The sequence below is a fragment of the Delphinapterus leucas genome, chromosome 5 (genome assembly GCF_059928025.1).
Source record: "Delphinapterus leucas isolate spDelLeu-1000000601 "Yukka" chromosome 5, BTC_Dleu_Yukka2, whole genome shotgun sequence".
NCBI classification, from domain to species: domain Eukaryota; kingdom Metazoa; phylum Chordata; class Mammalia; order Artiodactyla; family Monodontidae; genus Delphinapterus; species Delphinapterus leucas.
This window is the reverse complement of record NC_143133.1, coordinates 2,284,541-2,310,044: the sequence shown is the minus strand read 5'-3', so window position 1 is coordinate 2,310,044 and position 25,504 is coordinate 2,284,541. Positions and strand designations below refer to the sequence as shown.

At 50.3% G+C, this 25,504-nt stretch overlaps 1 protein-coding gene across 15 annotated transcripts in view; it reads right to left on the bottom strand.

Moving 5' to 3' along the window:
* The window catches only part of HTT (huntingtin), a 136,763-nt gene that overhangs the window by 47,383 nt on the left and 63,876 nt on the right, over nucleotides 1–25,504 (bottom strand). For all 15 annotated transcript variants that reach the window (XR_016393181.1, XR_002642197.3, XR_002642199.3 and 12 more), the window contains 14 exons: nucleotides 22,955–23,081; nucleotides 21,194–21,321; nucleotides 17,949–18,059; nucleotides 15,266–15,343; nucleotides 14,670–14,893; nucleotides 13,475–13,553; nucleotides 13,203–13,364; nucleotides 10,630–10,685; nucleotides 9,460–9,608; nucleotides 7,530–7,666; nucleotides 5,939–6,055; nucleotides 3,057–3,179; nucleotides 2,541–2,776; nucleotides 1,326–1,468 (listed from right to left, as the gene is read on the bottom strand). Coding sequence is in view for 11 of the 15 variants with exons in the window: in XM_089911416.1 (XP_089767542.1) it covers nucleotides 1,326–1,468; nucleotides 2,541–2,776; nucleotides 3,057–3,179; nucleotides 5,939–6,055; nucleotides 7,530–7,666; nucleotides 9,460–9,608; nucleotides 10,630–10,685; nucleotides 13,203–13,364; nucleotides 13,475–13,553; nucleotides 14,670–14,893; nucleotides 15,266–15,343; nucleotides 17,949–18,059; nucleotides 21,194–21,321; nucleotides 22,955–23,081 (1,870 nt within the window). In the remaining 4 variants the exon portion in view is untranslated. The remainder of the gene's footprint in view (nucleotides 1–1,325; nucleotides 1,469–2,540; nucleotides 2,777–3,056; nucleotides 3,180–5,938; nucleotides 6,056–7,529; nucleotides 7,667–9,459; nucleotides 9,609–10,629; nucleotides 10,686–13,202; nucleotides 13,365–13,474; nucleotides 13,554–14,669; nucleotides 14,894–15,265; nucleotides 15,344–17,948; nucleotides 18,060–21,193; nucleotides 21,322–22,954; nucleotides 23,082–25,504) is intronic.

Here is a 25,504-nt window from a genome sequence, read left to right as displayed (position 1 = left end):
CTTCCAGGTTTGCTTCATATTTGGACCATGACTTCCTTGCTGTTTGCTTTTCCTAGAGATTAGAATTGCCTTTCATTTTTTCTTGCTGAGAAAAGGATATGCCTGAACCCTATAACTAGCAAGACATTCCTCTTGAAAACACTCATTCCTGTTGAAACACGCTGACTGTCCTAAGGCAGGCCGGTTGCTTCCTATGCTTGCTACATGGCTGGGATCTTGTGACCTCTCTCTTGAGGGCACTTTTTTAATCCACAATCATATGTAAAGGTAACAAAAACATCGCGTCTTTCCAAGTCTTTACGACGGGAGGAAGCGCCCAGGTTTACTGTTCGCATCAGCACACCGCCTTCAAAGGCACAGCGGGCGGGGCGGGGGGCGGGGCTCACGCTGGGCAGCACCTCCTTACGCCCTGGGAGCGGGCGGGGCGGGGGGCGGGGCTCACGCTGGGCAGCACCTCCTTACGCCCTGGGAGCGGGCGGGGCGGGGGGCGGGGCTCACGCTGGGCAGCACCTCCTTACGCCCTGGGAGCGGGCGGGGCGGGGGGCGGGGCTCACGCTGGGCAGCACCTCCTTACGCCCTGGGAGCGGGCGGGGCAGGGGGGCGGGGCTCACGCTGGGCAGCACCTCCTTACGCCCTGGGAGCGGGCGGGGCAGGGGGGCGGGGCTCACGCTGGGCAGCACCTCCTTACGCCCTGGGAGCGGGCGGGGAGGGGGGCGGGGCTCACGCTGGGCAGCACCTCCTTACGCCCTGGGAGCGGGCGAGGCAGGGGGGCGGGGCTCACGCTGGGCAGCACCTCCTTACGCCCTGGGAGCGGGCGGGGCAGGGGGGCGGGGCTCACGCTGGGCAGCACCTCCTTACGCCCTGGGAGCGGGCGGGGCAGGGGGGCGGGGCTCACGCTGGGCAGCACCTCCTTACGCCCTGGGAGCGGGCGGGGCGGGGGGCGGGGCTCACGCTGGGCAGCACCTCCTTACGCCCTGGGAGCGGTCGGGGCAGGGGGGCGGGGCTCACGCTGGGCAGCACCTCCTTACGCCCTGGGAGCGGGCGGGGCAGGGGGGCGGGGCTCACGCTGGGCAGCACCTCCTTACGCCCTGGGAGCGGGCGGGGCAGGGGGGCGGGGCTCACGCTGGGCAGCACCTCCTTACGCCCTGGGAGCGCGCAGGGCAGGGGGGCGGGGCTCACGCTGGGCAGCACCTCCTTACGCCCTGAGAGCGGGCGGGGCAGGGGGCGGGGCTCACGCTGGGCAGCACCTCCTTACGCCCTGGGAGCGCGCAGCGCAGGGCAGGGGATGTACAGATGCCCTAGTAAGACTAGTGTGATGCACCTACCAGACTTGAAGATGTGGATCAGGCACATGAGCAGCGTGCCTAGTTCTTGGCAGTAGAAAGTATGCTGCTGTTCACTCATTTCCACTCTTAGCTGCTTTGTAACAATGTCCTCTAAAAGGATGCCAACCAGTTGTAGCAGAAACCTTCAAAGAAAGGGAGAAGGGTGACAGTGAAGTAGGGGCCTATTGCGGAGCACTTCTGGGAGGGAGGCACACACGTAAAAGTAATACACACAGTAGATATGGGTAGGGCAGTAGGGTAAAAATGCAAGTAAAGTGAAGTGTTCAATGCCAGCCCTCTGCGTATTACTTTCCTCACTAGTGAGATGGCAGGAATCATACCACCTTTAAAGGACTGTCAGGAGGGTAAAATGACCTGCAGTGTTTCTTCAAAACTTTATAAACCATAAAGTAGGGTGATAACCCACCACAGGAATTTAATGTATCCTCCACATTAGCCCCCTGCTTAAATGTAACAGCAGGAGCCACAGGCTGCCTTGCCGAACCTGCGGACAAACGGGTGTCGTGCAGTTTCACTGGATTTATCTCCACAAACACAATGGCGCCCCAGGCCCCGATGACCAACCAAGGGCAGCTACGTGGACATTACGGTGGACCCTGCAGGAAGGAGCACGTTCTCAGGAACTGCGCTTCCTGGACACGCTCTACGAGGTATAAGTCAGCGTGCACCCCGAATCCAGCAAAGGTGGATACACAGTCGTCTACACAACAAGCCTTTTCAGTGCCTGAGTTGTGATCGCCACCCTCAAGGAGCTTCCCAAGAACTGATAAGGGCAGATGTGATCTGATGCCACAAGTGCACCCAGGGGGGCACAGTATGAGCGCTCCACCCTGGCGGGGAGGGGGACTTTACTACCGACAGTGTTTAGGGTGGCCAGCACCCGGCGGGAGTAAACATAAGACTGACTTTTAGTGGGTTTTCCTAGGTTTTCAAATTCTCTGCAGGCAACCACGCCCTTACTGCCTGCACCCACCCACTACCACCGTGCAGTCTTAACGAGGGTCTGATTCAGGATGTGACAGAGCCTGCAGACAGGCATGACCAAGGGCCACAGGTGAGGCAGGCTGGGCAGAGAAAACACACCGACACAGATCCCTTAACCCGCCTCGCAGAGCTGAAGCGAGACTCAGTGACCCCAAACACCACACAGCGGCCTGAGGACACGCACGCGGAAGGCTCCGATATAGAGCGTACCTGGAAAATGTTTCTTCTGGCAAATCCTTCGTTTGTCTCCCTTCACTGTGTTCTTCCAGTACTGAATTACTGCCCCCATCTCTTAACCTATTAATTATCGGACAGCAGAGTAAATAAGGAGAGAAGGAAAGCTCCTGAATGCGAGAAAGAACAATGTCTTCAGTTGACTGGGAAATCAGAACCCTCAAGATGGCTAGGATCCCGGCTATCCACAGCTGAGCAGTGCTCACAGATGCCTAGAGGAAGGAAGACAAGTAAGTTATAGCTAAAGGAAAAAGACGATTAAGTTCTTCCTGATTGCCAAGTTCATTTATGAAAATCACCCTGAGTTTACAATTCCACCAATAAATCTGTCTCATTGGTTCTCAAAGTGTGGTCCCAGACAAGCAGCATCAGTACCGTCTGGGAACCTGCTTAAAATGCAAATACTAAGGCTCCACCCTAGCCCCAGCAGAAACCCCCGGGTGCCCCACACAGTGGTGAACCCAAGATGCCATCAGGAGGTGGGATACTCACCAGGGTATCTGGGGTGACGAACATACTCCGTAAAAGCATGTCCACGGGACGGAGGGAGGAAGGGGCCAAAATCTCAAATAACGTATTTAACACTCCAAGTGCTTCGTGAGAATCAATGTGCATCTGTTGCAATTAAACGTCACAGATATTTTCCCGTAAGCCAACTGAAATGCCAACTTTTATACCTCACATCAGTTGTCTCAAGGTCAAATAACCTTGACCATGCATCATTCCCACCCCCGCACTTAAATGCATTTTAACTTCAGTAGTGAACCAAGTAAACATTTTTTAGAACAACACTGTAACACAGCTGTATTTTTTCCACGATGGAAATCTTTGCATTTAGATTTTTATTAAATAAACCATAGATGCTTTCTGTAAAAAATTCAAATATGTAGAAGTATGAAAAATATCAACTGAAACCACACCGCCCTGACCCAGTCACCATCAACACTTCGGGAACCAGCCTCTCTCGCATCTCTTTACACACAAGTAATGTACCTAAATGGGTATCATACACACTGTATCTTTTTTCTTTCTTTACTGTCACCCCATCCCTACCCCACTATGTAGTAACAAATGTTAGCAAATTAGTGTATTTCTCGTTAACTTTCTCCACATTCCTATACGTGTAGAGAGATTTTTGTTTAAGTTGTTTTGAAAAATCATGTTATAAATGTCTCTGCTTTTTTCCATTAAAAATATAATGGAGAACTCCCAAGGCAACAGGTTTTAAAACCTAACATTTTTTAAATTTTGTTTGGCCTCTCCGTGCAGCATGCAGGATCTTAGTTCCCCACCCAGGGATCGAACCCGGCCCCCCCAGCAATGGAAGGGCAGAGTCTTAACCACTGGACCGGCAGGGAGATCCTCCTAACATTATTTTTAAAGGTTGCAAAATATTCCAAATTAAGTCTCTACCACAGTACACTCAACCACTCCCCTACTGATGACTTTCGTCACTACTAACGAGTGTGTATACACACAGTAACATCTCCACAGAGGGCGATTTTCTCAAGGTGCAGGTCTGAGCCCTGCTTGGCGTGGAGCCGCCCCTCTGCGGTGGGAAGATGAGCCTCTTGCCGGGGCCCACCCGCCGGCAAGGCCCTCTGGCCGTGACCTGTCGGCTCCGCGGCCACGGAGCCCTGGGTCTGGTGGTGCTCAGGGACGGCACGACGGCACGGCCGCCTGTCCTGCAGAGGCAGTGCCCCTCTGCTCTTGCCCTCAGGGTGGACACTGGCCCTCGTGCCCCCCAGCTTGGCCGGCTGCCGCCACGTCTCTCCCTCTCTCCTCCTGCCCTCTCCCTCTCTCCTCCTGCCCTCTCACCAGCGCACGCCGGCTGGGCTTCTGTTCCCTCCGTTCCACCAAAGCCGCTCCCCAGGGACCTGCGTGTGGCCAAGTGCGGGTCAGTTCCCAGGGCCCGTCTGCTTGGCCTGGCAGCAGCTCCCAGCGATCAGTCCCTTCTCCGGGAAACACCTTTTCTCCTCGGTTGTAAGAATACCACGCCACCTGCTCCTGCCCGTCTCGTCCACGGGCCCCCCCTCGCCTCCCGGGGCTTGGCCTTCTCCCACTGCCCAGCTACCCTGGGCCCCGCAGCGACCTCGTCCACCCTCAGGCCTGCCCTCCAGCTCGCACCCCAAAGGCCTCCTCCAGCCTCCCTGGCGCCACCCAGTGTCCCAACCAAACACATCCAAACCAGGCTCTGACCTCGTCCCGAAACCCGCTCCTTCCACGGTCCGCCCAAAGCCATCACGCTACAGCCACCTGCCCGCCCCTCCTCTCACATCCCTCACCCCACCTAAGCCGTCAGCAAAGCTCACTGGTTCTGCGTCTGAGCTGCGTCCAGCAGACGCCCCTTCTCGCCCCTTCGCTCCCACCCCCGGTCCACTCAGGCCCTGAGCCATGAGTGGCTCTCCCTACACCCCCGCCCGCCTGTTCCACTCTCAAGTTCACCCTGACCCCCTTCGTACCAAGCCCTCCGAGGGTTCCCCCAAGTCCTCCACCCGGAGAGCTCTTTCCCAGGCATCTGCTCGGCTCATCCCTCACCTCCTTCAAGCCCCGGGGATGTCACCCATTCAACAGTGTCACCCCCAGCCGACACACCTCCCCTCCCTCCAGCGCTCTCATCTGGCATTTTATACACATAACTAGCTTAGTCCCCTCTGCTGTCTGTCTCCCCACCCCATTCCAACTGAACGCTCACTCTGAGAGCGCCCGCTTCCCTAGCCAGGCCGACCCAGATGGACAGGCATCTGCTGACTGTACCCAAAGTGCTTCAGACCCAGAGCTCTGCCAGCAGCTGGGACAGATTCCTGGAGGGACCGTCTTCGGTGCATCCCTGCTGCCCGGTTCCCAGGGTGGTGCAGCACCCAGAGCACAGCGTCCTGCCCTCGATGCCGGGGGTTGGGGGGACGGGGGGCGGGGGCAGAAGTGGTTCAGAAGCCGTGCAACTACTGGGCTCCATCCTACACACACAGCCAGACCAGTGCCTTCCACTGCGCTTGTGGAAACCACTGACTGCATCGTTTGACCGCAGAAATCCTGATTAAATGACGGATAACTGCCAACTTACTTTATACGTGATAAGGAAAAACACTCCCCTACAGAGCAAACAGAGGACGTTTGACTGAGCAGAATGAGGGAGACAGGGTGTAAGCAAGAAAGGACGCAGCCCTGGGGGCACTTCCCCAAGGGCGCCTTGGGACCCAGGGGACGTCTCTACCTCTGGCCTCCCACTCGCCCAGATGGCACCAGTAACGACCATAAAATGTACACACCACGAACTGACGAAAAGCCCACCACAAGCGCCCACCTCTCACGAGCATCTTCACCCACTTCCACGGTGTCGCAGTGACCCCACACGCGGGGGGAGGGGGACAAACCTGTTGCCTGGCCAACATTGGGAGGATGATGTCGGCTACCTGCCGAGACAGCCGCTTCCACTTGTCCTCGCTCTCCTTGTGGCACTGCTGCAGGACCAGGATGAACATCTCCAACACCTGCACAGAGGGAACGGCCGGAAGACATTCAGACCCCAGCCCACGTGCCCCCGAGGAGGGCCGATGCAGCCCTGGCCCCGGGACACGCAGGAGGACCACAGCACTGTCATCTCTACAGCTTTACAAGACTGACAACCACAGGAAAGGCACGAAAGGAAAGCCAAACTCATCTCAACCTTTGGCAGGACACAAGCACAGCCCTGACTAAGCTGTTGTGCAGACACCCTCTGGCTTTCGTGTGTGTTAACATCTGTGCAAAGGTCACCTTCTACTGAGGACACCATACTTCAGAAGAGTTGGCCTTGGGTGAGCACGAGTTTGTTAGTGATCCCTTCTAAACAGAGACCCCTAAAAGCCTGTTTTGGTCAACACGGTCTCCCTGGCACACGACCACCGTGAAAATGCTGCCAGGAAGGCTTCCAGAACGACAGCAGACACGAGGAGCTCCTGCAAAGCTGAAAATGCTTATCACCCGCCTGTTGGCAGAAAAGCCTGCAGCCTGATCTGTGAACGTACTGGCCAGGCTGAGCCCGTTCCCTGGAAAGCCGCCTGGCCGCCTCCACAGCTGCCTCTCCCTTCGAGAGGCACTTCGGGCAGCACCTGCACGACAGGGCCCACTCTGCGCTCATCCCGGCTCTCCTAATCCAAGACCCGCCCTCTCCGTTCCGTAAACCAGGCCGGGAGCTCCGGGGCCGCTGTGCCGGCTGAGCCGCCCTCCAGGCCTCCCACTAAACTGCATGCTTGCCAAGAGCCGGTTATTGGTTCTCAAACCTCTTTATGGTAGTCGTACTTTTTATTGTAATTACGGGATTTAATTAAACACTAAAAGCATTTAATTAAACATTACCTAGATTAACCAAAATGAGAATGCACAAAGGAAGTGTTTCTACGAGAAAATCTTACGATTTTATGAAGAGTCAAAGACAAATAGCTAAAAAGAATTACCAAAATAAGTGAGGGCTAGGCAACTGTACCAGCTACAGAAGAGAATTCATTAAAAAGCCAGACTTCTGTTTTCAGACTGCCTCACACACCACCTGAAATTCCTACTCCACCTTAAGGAAAACGAAGCCAGAAATCAGCGCCAAGAAAAAGCCTCTGGCCCTCCCTCAACATACTGGTAAATAAATGTACAAATAAAGTCGTTAAATTATTTCACGTTGAGATTTTTAAAAATCATTCTTTAGAACGCTACCATTTTGATCGACACTGTTGACTGGTATTTGGTCCTCACTTTGGAAAAGAGGGCCTCCACCATGCTTACCGCCTTGAACGACCTCGTGACCGTCGGCCAGGCCACACTGCCTTCAAGACAGACCCCACCAAGCCTTACGTCCCCCTGCGTCTCCCCGCCCGAGAGCCCAGGGCCAGCACAAAGCCACACTCACTGACAGCAGGCAGCAGCCACATGGCACTTCCTCCTGTCCCTGCAGGGACAAGGAGGGGTCAGCGACCGCCCCACACCTCCTCTTACCTGATGGTACTGGATGAGCCTCAGTAACATGGACACCACCACCTCCTTCTGGGTTTCAAGCTCTTTTCCTGCATCAGCTTTATTGGTTCCTCTTAAAACGAACAGGTCGTGGACTATAGGCTGCAGGGCTGGTATGGCTGTAGGCACAAAAGGGCCCACTAAGAAGGCAGTATGTGACAGATGCATTCGGAAGACAGCACTAACACCTCCAAGTTATTTTCAAGAAATAAAGAAAACCCTGACCCATACTTGGCTTTGTGATAAGACATAAATTAAGGTTATCAATGAGTGCCGTGAAATTACCTGTATACCATCCTGGAAGGCCATGGGTCTTCCTCTGACACTGGATAATGTTGTGAAGATTTTAAAAAACAAAAAAACAGGGCTTCCCTGGTGGCGCAGTGGTTGAGAGTCTGCCTGCCGATGCAGGGGACACGGGTTCGTGCCCCGGTCCGGGAAGATCCCACATGCCGCGGAGCGGCTGGGCCCGTGAGCCATGGCCACTGAGCCTGCGCGTCCGGAGCCTGTGCTCCGCAACGGGGGAGGCCACAGCGGTGAGAGGCCCGCGTACCACACACACACAAAAAATAATAAATAATAATAAACAAAAAACTAGGGTTTCTGTGACATAACATTATTTCTGACACAAAGAGACACAAATTCAAAAGTCAAATTCAAAATAATAAAACCTTCTAACTAACCAAAATAGCAACATTCTATCCTCATGCATAATCTACTTAAAGATTTACCTGAAGAGAGAATAAATGCTTTTTCAATGGAAAACATTTAGTCAAAGTATTAGATTTCTATACTGTTTCAAGCAATTAAAGTCACTCTCTCATTAGACAACGTGTTTTCCCCCAAGTCGTGTCTTTCTCCAAAAGAGCAAAGTAAATGATTTGCCTCACACCACCACTTGAATAAACTAAGAAAGGCCTTTCATTAAGAAGGATCAGCCCAGTCATGTCACCACGATTACTGAGAGGCACACTCTCTCACCCTCAGTGACGCACACACACACGCCACACTTGCTGAGTTTTCTACAGACAACCAGGCTTCCCAGTAGAGAGCGGGGCGGTCTGGCTGCCCATCAATTTTCTATCCAAAGACCCTCTGATCTGGGAAACCTCAGTCATCTCTCTATTTGCCATTTGCACTTTCAACTCTATCCAGTGACCCCAAGTCCATACGTGCAGTCATGTACCCCTGTGCTGAGGCATGGAGTTGGGCCCTAGCAAGGCCATGGCTAAGATGACCGTCTTGCTAGTGTGGGAAATGGTGATTGCCGAGCCCCTCCACATCCCCGGCACCACGGCTCGCTGGTCACCCTACTGCGGTACGCGGAACGGGTCTTGGGAGGCACCCCAATCACAGTTCAAAAGCCTACAGATTCCTGACGATGGAGCCAGAGAGGAGTCGGTAGGAAGAGCAGTTTAAAAAGTGCAAAGAAAGATTCACAGCTCCTTCCTAAAGCACACCACCTCATTCCACAGGTGGGAAGGAGGCTGCCTGAGCGGCTGACTGTCGTCTGTGGACCTCACTTAACCTGCTATGAAATAACCAGGCAAAACAGAAGGCCCTGAATCAAGGCCAAACTATATCTTCCAATACCACTGGACGAGAAATCCAATGTCCTTACAGAAGCTGGACTTTAAAATTCTTTGTTTCACATGGATAGACAAGAGTGTTTATGTCAGACTCTACGTGCACCTCAGATTATCTCACTGTGTGTGTTTACCTAAGTGGATCATACACTCCTGAGAGTAAAGAGTGTGCTCGCTCCTTTTTTTAAACATCTCTAACCAGAGTGCACATGCGCACGCGTACACACGCACAGCCTACAGAGCACCGGGCAGCTGTCCACACAGCTGGAAGGTGGGGTCAGCACATGATGACCACCGAAGACCACAGTGAGAGGTGGTCCCGTTACCGTGTGTCACAGCTTTCCTCCCGCTGGCCATGATGCCGTCACAGAGCTGGATGATTTTAGGAATTCCAATGATCTGTTTTGAATGATAGCGTTCATAAGACAGTAATACCAGGAAGAAAAAGATGTTTGGAATAATTGCCTCTGATTCCCTAGAAACAAAAACATCCATTTAGACGCTTCCTTTTAAAATGAAGAAACATAACCAATATAAACAGCATGAAATTACTCTCGATTCAGAGTTGAGAGAGCACATGTGAGAAAACGAGAGAGCGCGAGGAGGGATGAGTGGGCGCTGAGCTAAAGGACCCTCGGGACCCAGTTTAGTCCAGCTGACGTCCTCCCGCGTTCCCGGCTCGGGGTGGGGCTAGCACGTCTTCTGGGGCGCCTGGGCTAAGTGAGGGCCTGGAGAAGGCGCCCAACAGGAGAAAAAGTAACTGACACCCAAAGGAGAAAAAGTAACCTGCCTCGAATCACATGGTCGAGAACAAGAAACTATGCCTCCAGATCCAGGGGACTCTCAGAACACTTCCCTCTGCACTATGTTCCCCTAACTACTTACCAGTTAGTTCAGGAACTGAACAATTTTAACTTTCTATAATTATACTTATAAGAGGAAGTATTCAAACCTTACAGTCTAGCAAAGAAAAACTGCAATTAATATAAGTACAGTGCATAATAATTACCTTTATTAAAGACAACTATATCCAAAAACTGTCTTCTCTAAGATGAGAAAAATTAGTGCTCTATCAAATGAGATTTCATTTAGAAAACTATTATAATTAAATGCTTTGAAATATGAAATGAAAACTGACAACACGTGATTATCAGATGTAGAACTACTTCTCAACACGTCTTGAGATGCTCATTCATGAATTTTTATTAGAAACAAAAATCCACAGCATGTTAATCAGATTTCCATTAAAAATAATGCTTAGCAAAAATGCCTAACAACCCTTTTAAGATAAATGCTCATCCTACATGTAGGGAATTCCCTGGCGGTCCAGTGGTTAAGACTCCGTGCTTCCACTGCAGGGAGCACGGGTTCGATCCCTGGTCGAGGGAACTGAGATCCCGTATGCTGTGCAGTGCGGCAAATAACATAACATAACATAAAATTCCATGTAATTATGTAACAAGGACAAGAAATCTAAAATAACAAAACGCTATTACCTGAACTGGCCTACTTCAATGTATTCAAACTGCTTCAGCACAAATCCAATAAACACCTACAGGCAGAAATATAAAATTTTTACATCAATAATTAAAATGGTGCAAACTAGGTTATTTTTCTTCATACTCATTTGTATAAACCTTTAACAAGTTTCCTGACAGTAAATTTGTTTGTGCACAAGGACTCAAACGTATTCTACTGTCAGACTAGATAATTTCAAGACACTTCCAGAAATCCCTCTAAACACACTTACTGAACACTGAGGTGACACCTGTTGGGAAAAACAGAGGATGAATTCCAGGAGCCCCAGGCAGCACCCACAAGGCACAGCAGCAGGCCTCGTGTGCTCCAGCTCACGGCAAGCCGCACAGCACGGATTTCCTGAAACTGGCTTAGGAATAAAGATGCCCAAGTGAGTCCAACTCCTCCCCCAGCGCCCCCAACATTAAAAGGAGCTAGGTACCGAGGGGTGCGGAGGGGAAGGTGGCCTTGAGAAGCAGAGGCAGGACCCTCACGACTGGCTTACAGCCAGTTCTGTGTCACATTCCAAGTGCCCAAATTCACTCTCCAGCCTGAAGCATGGAGCTTATCTCCAGTTTCCTCCTCGCCCCCGGGTGTGACACAGACACACAGCAGGTGCTCAGTAAATCACGATCTGAACTGAGTTAAATCACTTGCCTGTTCTACTGACAGTTTTCTATCCTTGTCCATAAAAACTGTCAAGGTACTGAACCCTAAGAATTGGGGGGAAAGGGCGCTGAGTGACAGAAACAAATCGGAACAAACGTGGGGAGAGAGTGCCCATGGCAAGAAAACCTAACGCCACCAAGTAAGAGGCAGAAAGTGCTGGGCTCGCAGCGAGGCCCACACATCAGACCACCTGTGCGCGTGCGCAGAGACGAGCACAGCACGGAATTCTCTCTCGACGCTTACGTATCAGATGGGGACTTTAGAAACAGAGAAGAAAGCAACAAAAATCACTCCGTTTTGGAGAAGGGCTCTGTGTAGAATGACTAAAGACAGAATGTGATAAAGGCCTGTCTGACCAGGGTACGGCCGAGTGGGGAGCTGTGTTCTTTCTCTGTCCGCTGACGGCAGCCCCAGCAGAGACCGACCACCACCTGAGAGAATCAGTTTCCTCCCAGGACGAGTCAGAAGGGGGAAACCGAGAAAGGCGGCCCGTGTCCTGATGGGAGTGCAGCCAGCCCGGGCTCTGCTCTCCCCTGGAGCAGCAGGCGCGGGGGAAGCCCGGGGAGGCCCCACCTTCCCAGGCTCCCCTCGCGTGCCCGCGCCTGCCTCCCTCTCGGCCACGGCTGCCCCCCACTTCAGATGAGGGCTTCTCTCCACCCAAGCCCCTGCGTCAGAGCCCGGGAACCGTCCCGCAGTGAGCGTTGTCCCCAAGGAAGGAAACGGCTCTTTGGACGATTTTCCTCGGAGAACCAGAGCAGAGGGCGGGACAATGAAAATGCTGGGTCAAAACAGAGCCCCCGCCCCAAGCCCGCTCTCAACAGGTGACCCCCCCCCCCAACACCACCTGTGGGGAAACCAGCATCCTGAATGTTTTTGCTCGCTTCTCCTGGTGAGTTTCTCAAGGTGCGTGGCCGGTGGGTGGTTAGAGACCAGTCTCTGCTGGGGCTGCCGTCAGTGGACAGAGAAAGAGCACAGCTCCCCACTCAACCGTACACTGGTCAGACAGGCCTTTATCAAATTCTCTCTTCAGTCATGCCACACAGAGCCCTTCTCCAAAACGGAGTGATTTTTGTTGCTTTCTTCTATCTTTCTAAAGTCCCCATCTGATATGTAAGCATCGAGAGAGGATCACCTCAATGACAGTGCTACACCACAGATACAGTGGTGTCTAGAAGGGAATGGAGAATTGCACTGTTTCCTATCTCATAGGAAGGTAGAGCCAAATCACAGCCCAACAATGACAGTCACATTTTGACGACCTAAAGGCAACTTTCTTTGCAGTGAACTTGGCTGGCATGACGCTTGCTTTAAGAGAATTCGCATCACAAAATGACACAGCTTTCCAGAGTCGTACCCGTGGCAGGGAGGTCTCACCTGGTGGAAGCAAGCACAGACACTCAGGGCCGGCCCAGACAGCCGCCACGCGGGGACCCAGGGGCCGGGGGCCAGCCACTGACCAACAGATCACATTCCCTTTCAAACAGGTGAGCTAACTTTAGATCGCTTGAAACTGATCTTCCTTGATAAGCTGTCTAAAATAAGACTCTGGATTCTGCAGAAATGTCCCCCCAGCAGTAGATCTCAACGACAATGTTAAGTTCGGATTAACCTTGGAGTGGGGGAGGGTGAGTGGCCGGGAAGAGCCATGGGCAGATTTGTAAAGGCTGAGCCCAGCCTGGAGAGCTTGGGCGAGGGTGCAACGCTTGCTGAGGCCTGCGCACGCCAGGCCTTCCGTGTCAACCAGTGGGTGAGACAGATGAGACGCAGCCGCTGGTGGGGGAAAGAACGGCGCATTTCTTTAAGGTAGACTTCAGCGTCTTTCCAAGTTCATTTTTATTAACTTATGAACAGGTGCAGTAGATGAAAGATAAAAGCGACAAACCTGATCCGAATCCAGAAGGCAGTAGTTAACCCGTAACTGAACCAGCTGCGCCAGCAAATCCAAAACCTGCTTCTGTAACTGCACAGAGGTTGTTGTCGTGTACTGTTTTAAAGCTTTTATAACAAGAGGCTCAAATAAACGAATGTGATTATGAATAGCATTCTACGAAAAAAAAGAGAAAGCAAGAATCCGTAAGTGAGTCTTCCACTGCAGGCAGCCTGAAGCCCCCAACCTGCAACGTGCCCAGCGTGCACCTGCCGGCTCCCAGTTACCTTGTCCGCGCGGTTCTTTGCGACGCTGGTGAGGTTTGTCTTCAATTGGGTAGACACTTTCTGGAGTACGTCAAACCACCTGCCAGGCAGAAAGAAAGGTGAGCAAAGAATACCCTTAAATACTCTCCTAGGTATCCAGCTATACTCCAGGTCAAACTAATTCAAATTCACAAAATCAGAGCGTTTTAGAGTCAGAAAGAACTATAACAGCCACTCAGTGTAGCGGCATCAAGCTCTTCCTTTAGTGAAGATAATTAGGTGAAACAGAGTTTACAGCTGACCGACAGCCATCAAACCTTGTCACCTGCAGCAGGCTACCCGAGACAGCGCTTTCCTCTGCTACAGGAAACTCACCACTCAGCCCCGTGTGTAGTGGGGCCAGAGAGGTGATGGTCATTCGAAAGATTCAGTGATCTAGAAGACACCACTTGATTTCCTTGGGAAAAATTTTCTTTACATCAATTATACCCTTTTCTTTTTAAGAAACACAATATTAAATGACAGTAATCAGACACTTGCTTGTTTTATTTATACCCCATATTATTAGACAAAGTATTTAAAGAATCTTAGTCCTGAGACTTGGAAAAATAGTAAGTACGTGACCAATTAAAGCCCGAAACGTGGACATTTTCCTAAAATACTCTAGTATTTTAACTATAGCTGTTTTATCACTACATCTATATAAAGAAAAGCCAGGAATTCTATTGTTACTACAGAGTAGTAACTCAAATATGCACTAATAATTGATGGTAATTTAAGAAACAAATACTGTAATTCCAGGCACCATAAACAACTATAAATTTGAGTGAAAACAGACTTTTAGCCATAAAGTTACAAAACAGAGAGTAATAATACCTATGCCCTCTACACACTAGCACTACTGAGCCACCTGAGTTACAGGCCCCGGAGCGCCACCAACACACAGGAACTTACTCTAAAGGGAAATGTCGTCATGCGCCCTGGGGAACAGCGTGTCCCCTTTCTGGCTGGCTGACAAATCGGCAGTGAGTGCGCTTCCCGGGAAGCCCACTCAGCACTCCTCTCCCCCGGCCCAGCCCTGCTAAGATACTGAGGCGCCCGCAATCTCACCCACTGGACCACATGCTTCTCTGGAGGCAGGGCCATGCCTTCAGCATCCTTGCGGCAACCACATTTTCTAGAGTTCTCTGAACACAGGAGACTATCAGAAGGTTACCCTGAGGTGTCGTGGTCCTGTTCTGCCTGCACCATGTTCCTTAGGCTGGCGTCGGCTAAGGCCTGGGTGAAGTGGGTGTACGGAGCCATGAAGCAGTAGTGGTACAAGCCCGGCCTCACGCTGGAAGAGCCAAGGCGCTGAGCACGGCCTTGAGACTTGCTGGGGTTGGAAGATAAGCCATCAAACTGGGAGGCCAAGTTTGTCCCAAAGAGAGTCTTCAACAGCTAGAGTGGAAGAACTGAAGCCATCAACATCTGAAGTCACACAGAATCTCCCACACAAATATCAAATCCACCTATATATAACTGGGTATGTTAGCAAAACTTCAGATTGCGCAGGACAGTGGAGGGATACCAGGACACCAGCTAAGTGACAAGAGGCCAGCACGGCTTCTGAGATCCTCTGCCCCCATGGGGGCGAGCGTCCTCCTCCTGGACCATGAGGGAGGAGCAGCCCTCTTGGCCAGAGAACAGCGGAGTGAGCAAAGGCGGGACAGGTGGGGCTGCCGGACGCGCCACCAGCACCACCTTCTGAACGACGGGCAGCATTACATCAGCGTGCTGGGGTGAAGGGCTTAAAAGAAACTGCTTTCTGACCTGCTGGACACAAACAGTTGCCATCACTGGTTCTCGACTGAAGCAGGATTTCAGGTACCCCAGGATCTCTTCGACACACTGCAAAGGACAGGCAGCAAGACATTAAAGTAAGCAATTCACAGATACTTGTTGTGGTGAATCCTGCACGGAGAGCAGGCCACTGGACAGCTTCCGTTTAAATTGTGTACAACAGTAAACATCAGAGGACAGTCAGAAGAAGCTTTTCACGTACTGCCAGCAGAGAAAGTCAGTAAAAAGCATGGAAATCTAAGCAGCCATGTCTCACCCTTCCTTTCATGCATTTAGCATTTATACATTCTTTCTCTCACTCATCCAGAAACTGTGCATCAAGGATCTGCTGTGCCCTCGGCATCCAGCCCCGTTGTCAGGGCAGGAGCTCAGAGTCTACAAAGGAGTGAGAGCCCTGCATTTGTGGGGCCCCTGCAGAGGTTCAGCTGAACGTAGCACATACTACATCAAGTGTGATTTACCACAAAAAGCCCTAGACATTTCCCTTTAGCGTAAGGTCCTGTGTCCGACAGCAACCTGCAAAAATGACCGAAATGACTGCCTTCAAACGACTGTTCTCACAAACTGTTTTTCCCGGCCTCAGAAATGAGGCCCGTGTTATCCAAGGTCCCTGCAGACATGAACGGTCCAGGCACCAGCATCAGCAGCGCCCCTCACCGCCCACCTGGTCCCCAGACACTGCTTCTATCAGGCCAACTACATTGAAAAGGCCTCTCACTCCATTTGTTTGGTATATTTCCTGCACTAAAAAGCAACAGATTTCTGTTGATTTCAAATACTCAGGACCATGTATTTTTAAGATTCTGATTTATTCCTATTGGACTAGATATCCAAAGCTATACTCTGCAGGGTTGAGTTTGTTCCACGTCACCTTGTTTTCACTAGCCCATAGCAGGCAACTAAGAAGTGCGAACCGGAAGAATTACAACCAGAGCCTTCACATCACAAGTTGCCTAACAAAGAACCACGTCTCTTAACAAACACGTATGAAATGCTCCGTGTGCAACAGAAACTGAGTTATAGGCGCTGAAAACAGGTGAGAAGAGGATGCTGCTGTTAGCAGCCTTCAAGGAAACAAGTCCCGGGCACGAATATTAACATACAATATGATGAAGGGAGACTTCCACTCCTGGCCAATATGCAGTAAGAGGAACCAGATTTACCCTACAGCCAAACAACCAAAAAAACCCAATATATGAATATATGAAACCACGGTTCCAAGACAGTGACCAGGAGGCACTGGAGGACAGGCATCCCTGAGAAATGGGAAACCAGCAAGTCAGCCCTACGACTGCCCCGCTCACTGCCCTCAGAGAGCTCCTGGGTGGTGGCACAAGGGCGAGGGACAGAGCAGAGCTCAGGGGACCCCCCGAGTCGAGGAGGAGCTGAGAGTCTGGGGAAGCGGGAACAGTGAGGGCTCCAAAGAAGAGAGAGCTCCCAGAGAGGACTCTGTAGACCGGGGGAGGCCCTGGGAGCCACTCAACACGTGCGTAAGGAAGGGTCAGAGGGCACAGCGCTCCGAACTCACACAGGGCTGGAACAGTGACTGCTCTCCCTAACCGGGTTTATGGGGCGCCGGCTAGAACCAGGGAGGCCTTGCCTCGGTCGTGGAAGAATTAGCCCTGGACTAAGCACTGCTCCGACCCACTGAGTTGACATGTGGAAAAAGTAAAAGGGACAGTGAGGAGAAACAGAAGACAATGTGTACAATGATTAAAGCCAGGTAAGCTTTATGCATATCGAGAAAAAGATGGAGAGAAATGGGGCTTCCCTGGTGGCGCAGTGGCTGACAGTCCACCTGCTGATGCAGGCGACACAGGTTCGTGCCCCGGTCCGGGAAGATCCCACATGCTGCGGAGCGGCTGGGCCCATGAGCCATGGCCGCTGAGCCTGCGCGTCCGGAGCCTGTGCTCCCCAACGGGAGAAGCCACAACAGTGAGAGGCCCACATACCACAAAAAAAAAAAAAAAAAAAAAAAAGATGGAGAGAAATGAAAACAAAGGAACTTCACTGTATTCCACTTCTAAGAGATACATGTTTAAGGAGGGCTATTGGTAACTCACTTTGAAACTCATTAGAAACTAAGATGCCCCGGTAGCTGGACAGGTGGATCCAAACACCGCAGAGCAAGTGGACAAAACAGTAACTGCTGGATCTGGTCGTGGACACAACACGGGCACTCACCACACGACCTCTTAACTCTCCCGTGTGCTTGAACATGTCCCCACAACATGTGGGTGGTGCAGGGAGGTTACTGGGCTTGGAACCGAAGTCCATGAGCCTCAAGCACAGCTCTGCTGCTTCCTGAGACACCAGAGGAACAAGCCACACCCCAGAGACTGCTCTGACCTTGCCATGTGCGAAGGTCAAATAAAGTAAAGGACTCTGTCAACAGTTTTAAACCCACCAATTTTTTAATTCATATGGGTCTGAGCTAATTTACAGCAAAAAGTGAAAACAGGATACAAATAGAACCCCGCCCCCGGCAACTTCAGGCTAAGACAAGAATCAGCCTCAAGTGCCCAGACTGCAGAACCTTCGCCCCACTTTGTGAATGTGCCGGGATGGTGGGGTTTCGCCCTGGAGGCACTCGGCCCAGGGTACACTTCAAGCGTGCCAGCTACAGCTCAACGAGAAGAAAGGAAACACAAACCTTCCCGATGTCCTGCAGTGTTGCCAACTCTAGAATCTGAGAGAGAACATCCAAGGCAGAGCGCAGAAAAGCCCCAAACTTTTCGGTGTTGCTCTGAAGATCCAAGGTGACCTTGGGAAAGTGGAGGGAGAGAAGGCACACATGATTGCTGGCAGCATCCCGGTCACCTAACACAGACGCACACTGTCTGCTGTGGTGTGTTCCCTAGACAGCGCGACACTCGCCATGGGGGGATGGTGGGGGGGGGGGTTCTGTTTGCTTGTTTTTAGCACCGGGAAATGCCTTGGAAAGGAAATTACTCTTCCGGATCGCTATATAAACACTATTTTCAAAGGCGTCTTCCAACGTATACTGACGCTACTGAAAGATATAATTCCTAACCTTCTATCATAATGAGAAGAAGAGTGTTTAATGCCCATCATGACCAGTGCCTGATAAGCAGCATATCAAAAAATATAAAACACATGTCTTCTTCCACCCATTAAGATCCCTGGGGGAAGTCATTATCAAATTCAGACACAACCTTTCAGTCTGGCTACAACAAAATATTAAATTAGTCTTAAGAGGTATTAAGTTAAGATCCTAAAGGACCCAACTGAATTACATTATGTAGCAATTTCCCCCATTTAACAGACTGAGAGAAGGTTCAGGGCCAAAGATGTAATATGTAAGAACAAGGGGGAGTGGGGAGGGATTGACTGTGAAAATAAAAACCAGCAAAAATCCTACAAAAGCATTACAATAAGTAGATAGGAATTTGCTCACTGAAATAAAATCTAACCACCCCTGATGAAAGAGGAAACACTTTCTGGGCAAAGGGAGAGGAAAGCAGGTGAGAGACAGACACAGAAAATGAACATGTAAGTGGATCTCAACACTGTGACCACTGTCACATCAACTTGAGGGTGTTCACAGTAGGCCAAGGAAGGAAGGAAATATCCAGGAGCGAGACCCCCAAAGACCCAGGGACAGGCGACTGCATGACGCCAGGTCCCAGGGAAAGCAGGAGGGCAGGAGTTCACCTCCAGCAGGCACAGGACTTTGAGTGGGGGTCGGGGAGAGAGCAGGGAAGGCCTTTCCTGAATAGCGAACAGATGTGAGAACTGGGGTCAAAGGGCTCTGAGGAGAGCTGAAGAAGGACTTGGAGACTGGGAAATAACGCAGCGGGGAGCCCAAGGGTCAAGCGAACAATGGAGAGTGGGAGAGCAGGACACCCCGTGGGGCAGCAGAGGAGGTGAGGAGGCAGTGATGGAAGATCTCAGGACACGCCAGCCACTCCAAACACACACACACAGTCTGCACACAGCAACTCAACCAGCAGGCGGGACTCCGAGACTCCAGGGAGGCCAAAAGTAAAGGGGTCCACCTTGGAGTCCAGGGCATTCAGGAAGGAGATGATGGAGAGGGAGGAGAGGATGGAGGGATGCTGCAGAGAACATGGGCGGGGGGTCCCCCAGAACTGAAGGTGACGCACACTGAGAACAGGTGGAAAGGAAACATCTTCTCTGTGTGGGATTTTAAACATACCCTCCCCTCTACTTTAGAGCTTGACATGAGAAACATCCGGCTAAAGAGAGCTTCCAAATCTTTTATCTTTAAAAATTATCTATATCCTTCAGAAAACAAACCAGATAAAGTTTGTAAATGGTTTTTAAAAAATTGAGATCTATTAGTAATAAAAAAAAGGATGACTACGGGTCACATCTATGAAAAAACGTGCAAGATCTATGTGAAGTATCTTTTAAAATTCTTTAAATTTCATGTGCTTCTGAGGTGCCTTTCTGAGGAAACAGGAAGCTTCCAACACAAAAAAAAGCATCTCACACTCTGGACGGGCAGGCTTAGCGTGTAAGATATCAGTTTTCCCCAAATTAATCTACAAATTTAACACAATCCCAATGGAAAAACCCTCAACTTTCTTTGGAATTAGATAAGCTTATTCTCATGTCCATATGCAAAAATAAATAAGAATATCCAGGGAAATTCTAAAGTAAAATGGGGTAACTGATCTCCTCAAAAATACATTATGAAGCTACAATAATCAGGAAGTGTGCTTCTAATGGATGAGCAGATGGACAGACTCATATAATAAAGGAGTAAATGGAAATACAGAACTATGAGAATTTAGTATGTGACAAAGGTAGTATTTCAAAACCCATTAGTGCCAGAGAATGGACTATTTGGGAAACTGTAGGGGCAACTGGTTAGGCAGCTGGAAAAAAAACCTGTTAGATGCATACTTCATATCTAACAAACTGCAGACAGCATAGTCTAAACACACAAAAAACGGAATGGAAGAAAACAATGAAAAGCCCTAAATGAAACCGTGGGAGATTTTCCTTAATAATCTTAGAATGAGGGGAGTTCCCCGGTGGCCTACTGGTTAGGATTCTGGGCTTTCACTGCTGTGGCCGGGATTCAATCCCTGGTCAGGGAACTGAGACCCCTCAAGCCACGTGGCGCGGCCCCGAATAAATAAATAAAATGTCATCATCATCTCAGAATGAGAAAGTCCTAAGGAAGAAGCGTACCTGTGCGAGAGGCAACAGAGCAGACTGCTACCCTTCCAGAAAGCTGCTTGCAGGGCTGGCCCTCGGGGGTGCCTGGGAACTCAGCCAGTAAACAGTTCCCTAGACTGGCGTCAGACTCGCCCTGAGCACAAGGGTGGCTCACTGTGCCTGGACTGCCTTATCAAACAATGTGTTGATGCTGGACCCCTGCTCTCCTCTGTGAGTGTGAACTTTGGTTTGTGAAGGCAGAGGGAGCCTCTGTAACCAGCACGCGGCTGCACTTTAGTTGAGGGCGGGGGCGGGTGGGGTCCTCCGAGTGGCCCTCATGGGGGGCAGAGGTTGCTCCAGACTCTGCTGGCATCCTTCCCCTCAGGGGCTGGCTGTGTGTCCTCCCCGCCCTGCCGTGAGGAACCCTCGCTGTGACTACAACCACATGCTCAGTCCCACAAGACCTTCTAGCGGATCTCTGAACGTGGGCGATCTTGGGACGCCCAGACACGGCATCAATAAACCATAAAGACATCACTTTCCCAATGAAAATCCTAAACTTTTGTTATGATGGAAGCGACTGTAAACAAAGCTGAAAGACAAAGCTGAAAAAGCTAATTGTAACTCATATCCCAAAGGTCTAACTTACTTACTTATATTGTATGTCTATAAGCTACAATCTTAAGAAAAACATCGACAATCCTCTGAAATGTGTGAATGAGTGTATTTTTACAAAAGAAGCAGTACCTTGTAGTTTGCGTGTGTAGCTTTCAGGACATCGTGCAATTTAAGGTAAGAAGGAAGGTGATAGAAACTCCCCAGTGACGAGGACTTGGTTGCTGCAACAGGCCCTGAGGTTTCAGATGGTCGAGAGGCTTTAAACACACCACACAAAATAAACTTTTAGATCAAAAGTAAACACACACCAAGTTTAAAAAAGACTGCTAGTAATAATTATTTTTATTGTATTCTAGTAGGATAAAATTCAAATTTTTCCTGACTTTTTGATTAATTCACAATAACAAGAAATTGACTAATGAACATAAGTAGACTCTGAGTACCACCCATAAGATGACAAAATAAAATAGAAAGAAGAAAAAGAAGAAAAGCAGTGTGATGCTGTTATGTGTTTGGTTTGGCCTGGCTGCCTGTTTGTGAGTCAGAGGAACAACTGACGTGACCTTCGGTCAATCTCAAAACCTCTCGGAGCACAAGGCTCCCAGGGGCACGATGGGGTTGACCTCTGGTCGACTTAGGTCACGAGCCCTGTAAGCAATCAAACAGGGGTGATGTGAACATGCTCTGAAAACTGTCAGGGTACACACACTATCATTAAGCTGATATTAAATATTAAAAGCCAAGCACCGTGTAAGATTTTAAAGATTTATGATTTGGGGTCCTTAGTTTATTTAATGCATCAGAAAGATGATCAGTCACATACTGATAACTTTGCATTTATAAAGTTCTGAAGCTTTTTAGCTGGTAAATCTTCCACTGGTATTGTCATCAATACTTAGAAAATAGTTTCTTTTAAAATGCTTTACTGCTGAACTGAATGAATAAGCATTTTCAGAACTCTTAAAAAAAAAAAAAAAAAAAAAAAAAGCTTGACATAGGGAATTCCCTGGCGGTCCAGTGGTTAGGACTTGATGCTTTCACTGCTGGGGCCTAGGTTCAATCCCTGGTCGGGGAACTTAAGATCCCACAAGCCGTGTGGTGCAGCCAAAAAATTAAATAAAGTTTTAAAATTAATAAAATGCTTAACATAAACGCTTTATAAGCAAAATGAACGGGAGAATCTTGTCCGGCCCCGGCACTGTGAGGTGGCATGTGAACAGACTTGGTGGCAGCACAAGCAGACAGGCGTCTGGTCGCCTCTGCTCTGTACCCACCAAGAGTGGCACGGACCACATACGTCATAGGCAGAGTCACATGGTCACTCTGGCCCCTTCTATTCCAAGACTTTCCCCTCCAAGTGTGTGTCAATTTCTCAGGTTCGTCTCACTCAGATGATTTTATCCCCACTTTACTTCTCCCTCAGCCCTTCCACAGGTAAAATTTCCATTCCCTATTTCAGAATTCTCCACACATCAGAATCAACGATGTCACCCCACTCTATTCCTAGCCGTCTACACCCCCCTCCCTTACTGAAAATCAGTCAGTGAGAAGAGGAGAAGCGGGGAGGCACAGCATGGGAAGCACAGGGCACAGCGCCCTGCTGTGCACCAGACGCCTGCAGACGGCTGGGACCCCACATTGGCAAGCAACGTTCAGACGTGCGTAAGACCAAAATGTGGTCTGTGTACACTCAGTAAGTAATATTCAATACCTGAAACCACACCTGGGGAAACCATTTCTCTGGCTTCATTGCTATGTATTTTATTTCCCAAAACTACCAAGCTGTAATATTAACCTTGACATGAATGTAAGCTTTAGTCCTAAACCACTGTAATACAGACAGGCACCCCCAAGCCCGCCCCCTCCCACTCCCCCGCCGTGGCCTCACACCTGGACTGGCCTCACCGCCTTTCTTGGGACTCACGGGTACAGACACCTGCTCTCCGGGTTCCTTCTCTTTTCCCTTCCGTCGGATTGGACTCAGAGAAGGCGGGTTTGTTAGAGATGGCAAGGCTGCCTAAAATAGAAAACAAACTGTGAAGGAAGTGTAACCAACACAGAACTGAAAACTATGGTATGTGCTTCTACCATTCACCCGTGCAATCCATTTCTCTTCTTTGAATCCACATTTATGAAGTTCAGACTCCGTACACGCACCATCCACTTTAGCCCACACAACAATTGCACGTGGTGGGAACTGACCCAGCATTTCCTAATGGGAGCACCATGAACGCTCAGAGACGGAGGAGCCCTCAGGCGGTCAGGCGGGGTCTCAGGAGGCCCCCGGAGCCCCGGCATGCCACCTCCAATAGCAAGCAATGGGGCTCTCTCTGGGAGCCAGGGCGTGAAACAGGGTACAAAGCAATGCTCTGAACTCCGTTTTCAAATGAGGAAATAGGCTCAGCGATGATGAAGTGACTTATTCAAGGTCACAGCTAACAAGCAGCAGAGGTAGGAGGCAACAAACCCAGACCCTCCACAAAGCCCACACTCTGCAAACACAGGACAGTACAGAACGCCCCAGCCCCACACGGCAGGAGGCAGTGGCGCGGGCGCCTCAGCTCTGCTGCTCACCCCCTCCACGATCTGAGAGAGGCCACCCTACACCTCGGAGCCTTGTCTGCACAAAGGGCACAGTGGCTGACAGGGAAGGGCTAGAGAGACCGGGAAAGAAGCTGCTGCACCTGGAAAACACGCTACGTGAAAGGAGCCAGTCACAAAGGACACCAGCTGTGTAGCTGCACTGACATGCAATGTCCAGAACAGGCAGATGTACAGAAACAGAAAGTAGCTCAGTGGTTGCCTGGAGCTGGGGGCATGGGAGGGCCGGGGGATGACAGCCAAATGGTACAGCGCTCCTTTTTGGGTTCTACAATGGATTGTAGTGATGGCCAAATAACTCTGGGTGTACTAAAACAGAGTCATACACTTTAAATGGGTGAGGTGCATGGTGTGTGGTGTGTGAATGGCACTGTAACTGTATGATATGTTAATAATGTTGTTTCAGCGAGGCCACTGCAGTGGTGCAAAGGAGATACTACATCAGCTTGGACCAGAACAGCGGCAGTGAGCATAGAGAAAAGTGTATACATGTGTGTGCAGCTACATGTGCGTGTATGGATATGTGTAAATGTATATGCGTGTATGCATATACATATATGGGCTCTCTGCAAGATACTTAGGAGAGAAAACAAAGAATTTGGTGAGCAAGATGAAGAGCTGTGACGACTCCCATATTCTAGCTTGAGAAATATGGAGTGAGAGACGGGGAGAAGCACCGGCTGGGGAGGAGACCAAGAAGTCCAGATTTAGACCGAATGAGATTTCTACAGATCGCTCAAGTAGAGGTGACCCATGGCAGCTGGCCACACTGGACTCCGAAGACAGGTCTGGGGTCTGCCCCGCTTAGATACTGAAGACCTGAGAGTAGACCTGACTGCACTGAGCTGCCCGGTCCCACGCTAGAGCCATGATCTACAGGTGGCTACTTAAATTTAAATTTAATGACAATTAAACAAAATCAGAAGTTCAGTTCCTCAGTTGCCCTGGCCACATTTCACGTGCTTGGTTGCCACATGGGGTTGGTGGCTACTGTCCCAGCTGGTGTAGATGGAACGTTTCCATCCTTACAGAGAGCTGTGCTGTACAGCCCTGGGCCAGAGAATATGGAGAGGGGTCGACTGAGAACAGAGCCCTGGAAAGCACGGATGGTGGGAAGAAGACTAAACTAGGAAGTACCCAGGCAGTAGAAGCGGGTCAGAGGATTCGGAAGCCCACCAGAGAGAATGCCTCAGTACAGGAGAGGTGGTCCTGGGAGATGCAGAGGGGAGGTGAGACAGGGTCTGCGAAGCACCCACGAGAGTCAAAGGCGGGTCTTGGCAGGGAGCGTTGCTATGGGGAACTGGCATAAATCAGGCCAGCAGGGGTTAAAGAATCGACGGCCGAAGCAGTGGACTGAGTCCAGGGCCCGAGAGGTTTTGCAAAGAAGGCCAGTGTCAGAGAAGCAGTACACTAATTCAGGGGTTAAGCTGGGAGAAAGGACTCGAGAGAAGCTTGTAGCAGCAGGGGGACCAAATTGGCAGCTAGAGGAGAACCTGAGCTGTCAAGGTGGAAGAGACAGGAGAGAGAGTGAACCAACAGATACAATTACAAGTGAACTGAGCCATCTTAAATTCACTGTGTGAATAGTTTTCACTGAACTGTACTTCAAAGAAAAGCAAAACATTTCGGGAGAGACCGGCTTCAATGCTGAGCTTTCTCGGCCAACACTGAAAGCCCAAGAATAAAGCCAGGTATTTCCCTCTCACAGGTGATAGTAAATGACAGACGATACCAAATGGGCTACAAATTGGATGAGCACATCTAGGTGTTAAATCTGGTGTCATGATATGAGCAATTTTGTTTATTTAAAGCAAAAGAGGATAAGGAAGGGACAGATGA